Raw genomic sequence first — 5000 nt, 5'->3', positions numbered from 1 at the left:
CGCTGTGAAAATACAGACCGGAAGTCAAAAGACAATGAGCGCAGCGCTGAAAAGGGGCGGAGCTACATAAGGTCTATAGCACTGTTAGAATGTTTGGATGGTTGCTAGGGGCACTGTTAGAATGTTTGGGTGGTTGCCAAGATGTTTTGTGTGGTTGCTAGGGACACTGTTAGAATGTTTGGGTGGTTGCCAAGATTGTTCTGTGTGGTTGCTAGAGCGTGCACATAATCTCAAATCTAAACATGTTTTTAATCTTCCCATGATCTTCTTGGTGTGTGTGCAGTTTCTCTCACACTCACCCGCAGTGGCGACCCATGACCTCTAGCACAAACGTGCGCTGATGGCTGGAAAAAAGATCAATAACACAAAGTGAGCACATAAAATGGTGAAAACTTGTCTTAGTGTACATCTGCCTACGTGCAACAGAATAAGAGAGACGAGACGAGACAAGACGAGAATTCCACACATTCAGTGCATTCCTGAACAAACAACAGGAAATCAGTCGTCAGTCACAGACAATTTCCCATTAATTATATTATATTTTCTTATCTATACAGTTTGTCTTATAGCCAGTGCCATTTGAATATCGTTGAGATACAATTTTAGTTTTTAATAATATTTTCTTTTATTTTTATATTTTCCATTTTGATTTTGATTTTAGTTAAAGATTTAGTCATTTTGTTGTGTGTTTTTGTCATTTTAGTGTTTTCTTGTTTTGTTTTTAATATGCCTATATAGTTTTTATTCAATTTATTTTAGTTATTTTAGTACATCGAGTTAAAAAAATAAGTGAAATAAAAAATAGCAGAAATAAAGAAAATATATTTTTATTACAGTTTATTTTTAATATTTCTGTTTTCATTTTAATTTTAGTTAAAAGTTTGAGTAAATTTGTTGTTTTCCTGTCATTTAAAAAAAAACATTTGTATATAGTTTTTTATACATTTTTATTTCAGTTTTACATTTAGTTTTTTTAGTACATCAAGTTAAATTAAATTAAAAAGTTTACTTTTTTATATTTTATTTTAATTAATAAATTTCGATTTTGAATTACTTCGATTTTAGTTTTTTTTGTGCATTTCTGTCATTTTAGTCGTTTAAAAAAACGTGTATAGTTTTTATTCATTTTTACTTCAATTTTAGATTATTTTATTTTATTACATCAAGTTAAACTAAATTAAAAAGTTATTTTGTATATTTTATTTTAGTTAATGTTTATTCTATATATTTTCCATTTAAATTTCAGTTAAAGTTTTAGTAATTTTGTTGTTTTTCTGTCATTTTAGTAGTTTTTTTAAATGTCTATATAGTTTTTATTCATTTTTATTTCAGTTTCACATTGTTATTTTAGTACGTCAAGTTAAACTAAATTAAAAAGTTTACTTTCTTCTATTTTATTTTAGTTCATGTTTATTTTTATACTGTACATTTTTGTTTTAATTTTAGTTAAAGTTTTAGTAATTTTGTTTTGCCTTTTGTCATTTTAGTCGTTTATTTTTTAAATGTGTGTATATAGTTTTTCTTCATTTTTATTTTTTAAATTTTTTACATCAATTTAAAGAAAATGTAAAAGTTTACTTTTTTATATTTTATTTTAGTTACCGTTTATTTTTATATTCTCAATTTTAATTTCAGCTAAAGTTTTAGTAATCTTGTTGTTTTTCTGTCATTTTTAGTAGTTTGTTTTTAAATATGTGTATATGGTTTTTATTCTTTTTTATTTCAGTTTTCGATAAGCTAAATGAAGATGAGAAACGTGTGAGTTGAGCTGGACCTGGTTGCGGTGGTGGTGATGGCGTCGATGATCTCAGTGATGCGGTTGAGGGCCGAGTCAGCGCCGATGGTCATGTCGGTTCCACAGAAGTCATTATCGATGGACCCCACCAGACCCACGATGTTCAGGTGCCCGTGCTGACGGGCCGTTTCTGCCGTGATTCGACCTGTCAACAAGAAGCTTATGAGTTAATATGTGTATATAGTTCACATCAGTCCAAAGACTTCCTTTGTGGGGAAATATTTAGCAGAATGCTGCAGTTCATCAACATTTTCGAGTTAGATTAGTGTTATTTTATCCATTCAAGATCTGTTTACTTGTGACTTTTATTGTTCGTGCCAGTTTTTATTTTAGTTTTATTCATATTTTAATTTTTACTTTTATTTTTTATATTTTTAGTTTTCATGTTAACTTTAACATGAAATGTTGGCCGATACCGATATGTTGGGCGATACCGATATGTTGGGCGATACCGATATGTTGGGCGATATGTTGGGCGAAATGTTGGGCGATATGTTGGGCGAAATGTTGGGCGATACCGATATGTTGGGCGATATGTTGGGCGAAATGTTGGGCGAAATGTTGGGCGATACCGATATGTTCGCCGATACAGAAATGTTGGCCGATACCGATATGTTGGCCGATACCGAAATGTTGGGCGATACCGATATGTTGGGCGATACCGAAAAGTTGGGCGATACCGATATGTTGGGCGATATGTTGGGCGAAATGTTGGGCGAAATGTTGGGCGATATCGATATGCTGGGCGATACGATATATTGGGCGATACCGATATGCTGGGCGATACGATATGTTGGGCGATACCGATACAGAAATGTTGGCCGATACCGAAATGTTGGCCGATACCGATATGTTGGCCGATACCGAAATGTTGGCCGATACCGATATGTTGGGCGATACCGATATGTTGGGCGATACCGGAATGTTGGCCGATACTGAAATGTTGGGCGATACCGAAATGTTGGGCGATACCGATATGTTGGGCGATACCGATATGTTGGGCGATACCGGAATGTTGGGCGATACCGATATGTTGGGCGATACCGGAATGTTGGGCGATACCAAAATGTTGGCCGATACCGATATGTTGGGCGATACCAAAATGTTGGGCGATATCGATATGTTGGGCGATACCGATATGTTGGGCGATACCGATATGTTGGCCGATATATCATGCAAACCCCTATTTTTTGGGGCAGAAAACTTCACTAAAAATTCAGTTTAGTCATTATTTTTGCAGTTCTGTTAGTGGCGACGCACCTTTAAAACCGCATATAATGGCAAACTATAAAGTAAACAGCAAAGCTCTGTGTTTTCCACATTTGGTGGGATTTGGTACCTTTCTCCACCAGCTCCTGGAGGAGTCCGCTCCACTCCGAGCGGAAGATGTTTGCTCCGGTGAGGCTGCCGTCTCCGCCACACACACACAGGTTACAGATGCCACGCTTCACCAGGTTAAAGGCCGCCGCTAAGCGTCCCTCTCGTGTGGTGAAGGCCTTACAGCGGGCGCTGCCGATCACCGTTCCTCCCTGTGGAGGACGACAACACAGAGGAGACGCTTAGAGACACAAGTCTTTAATCATATAGAGTTATTACTTGCAATGCTTCAGCACAGGCATAAATGCACGTCAGCGCTGCGCCAGAACAGTCTCATGCATCACGGTGAGGTTTGAGGAAAACAGCAGAAACACAGCCGTCAGTGAGCGGACATACACACACACACACACAAACTCTGAACAGAGTTTGCACTCGGGAGTTAAACCGGTTCACCCAGAGAATGAAAATACTGGCTTTATTTACTAATTCCCGCATGTCATTCTGAAGCTATATGCTGTTATTAAACACATTTCTGTCTACAGTAGGGGTGTAACAATACATCGTGTCACAATATATCGCAATACAAAAATGCAACAATATGTATCGTGGATAGTGAATATCTGTATTGTGGATAGTTCATCCAAAATTCAAAATGTTCAGAGTTTTAGTGTCAGTACTACATTAAACTACTAGATATAATGTTGAATATAATGTATAATAATGCAATGGGGGAATATTTGTGTGTCCTGATAATGCCAAATGTCTGATGTTAGCAGTAAAAATGACCTACATTATTTTAAATATATCTAGTCGTGAAACAACACAAGCATATTCATCTAAAATAATTCTGTATTTTCAGCTTCAGAATCATGAGTATTGTTATTCTGGTGTCTCTATTGTCCTATAAGTCCAAGCCTGTTCATTTACACACCAGTGTAATATCAAATTTAGCATTTTAATCAACAGTAAATGTTTTGTTAACTTTTATCATATGTCTTGGAGTGTCGCACTAATATCGTATCGTGTGTTCAGTATCGTGATATGTGACATGAGGGTCTCGTTACACCCCTAATCTACATGCATGCGTGCAGCAAGTTAAACACCACTAAAGTACCCGAACAGGAGCCCATGTGACTCATGCACTATACTCCAAGTTATTGATAATCTCCTCTGTCAATCAGATGAAAAAATGTTGCATTGATTCATCTCATTCAGTTACAACAAACATGAAGCTCGCAACTATGACCTGTGCAATGCATCAACAAATGTCACTGCAAATGAACTCTGAGAGCAGACGGAAGTTCATCAGTGCAATTTCACTGAAACAACAACAGCGTAAGGGCTTGAAATGACATGAGGGAGAATAAATGATGACCGAATCTTCATTTTTGGGTGAACCGTCCCTTTAAACAGTCTCCATAAACACTTATGATAAAAAGATGGATGCACTTAGGTAATAATATAATCCTCAACTCAGACTGAAGTTTCATAAGACCAAACTACTGCATTTCCAGCACTACCTGCGGCATCTATAGATGTTAAAACTGTCTTTGTTATTCTGATATCTTTATTTTCCCAGGCTGGATGAAAGCACATGCAGCAGGACAGCTTACCAGTTCACCAGCTTAACCGGAGAACACAGAGCAGAAGACAGGAGAGAGAGAGAGACCGGAGAACACAGAACAGAAGAGAGAGAGAGAGAGAGAGACTCAACAAGAGGAGCGTTCAGAGTAAACCTTCACTACAGCCGTTTTACTGCAACTAAAACATCGCTTTCAGTCACTCAAATACAGCTGAAATTAAATATAAAGATTAGATGACAAACTTAAATATTGGAAATGCTGCCGTGGCAACTAACTTACATAAAGACGTTACTAAAATGACTAAA

The 5000-nt window shown here is 36.7% G+C and overlaps 1 protein-coding gene across 1 annotated transcript in view; it reads right to left on the bottom strand.

Moving 5' to 3' along the window:
• Positions 1 to 5000, bottom strand: part of pfkla (phosphofructokinase, liver a) — a 25602-nt gene that overhangs the window by 17837 nt on the left and 2765 nt on the right. The window contains exons 4-6 of the mRNA XM_084421386.1: positions 3135 to 3324; positions 1775 to 1940; positions 300 to 344 (exon numbers count right to left, since the gene is read on the bottom strand). Coding sequence (XP_084277512.1) covers positions 300 to 344; positions 1775 to 1940; positions 3135 to 3324 — 401 coding nt within the window. The remainder of the gene's footprint in view (positions 1 to 299; positions 345 to 1774; positions 1941 to 3134; positions 3325 to 5000) is intronic.

The sequence above is a fragment of the Rutilus rutilus genome (genome assembly GCF_951802725.1).
Source record: "Rutilus rutilus genome assembly, chromosome: 10".
Taxonomy (NCBI): domain Eukaryota; kingdom Metazoa; phylum Chordata; class Actinopteri; order Cypriniformes; family Leuciscidae; genus Rutilus; species Rutilus rutilus.
Note: the sequence above shows the minus strand (reverse complement) of the source record. Positions and strands in the feature narration are given on the sequence as shown.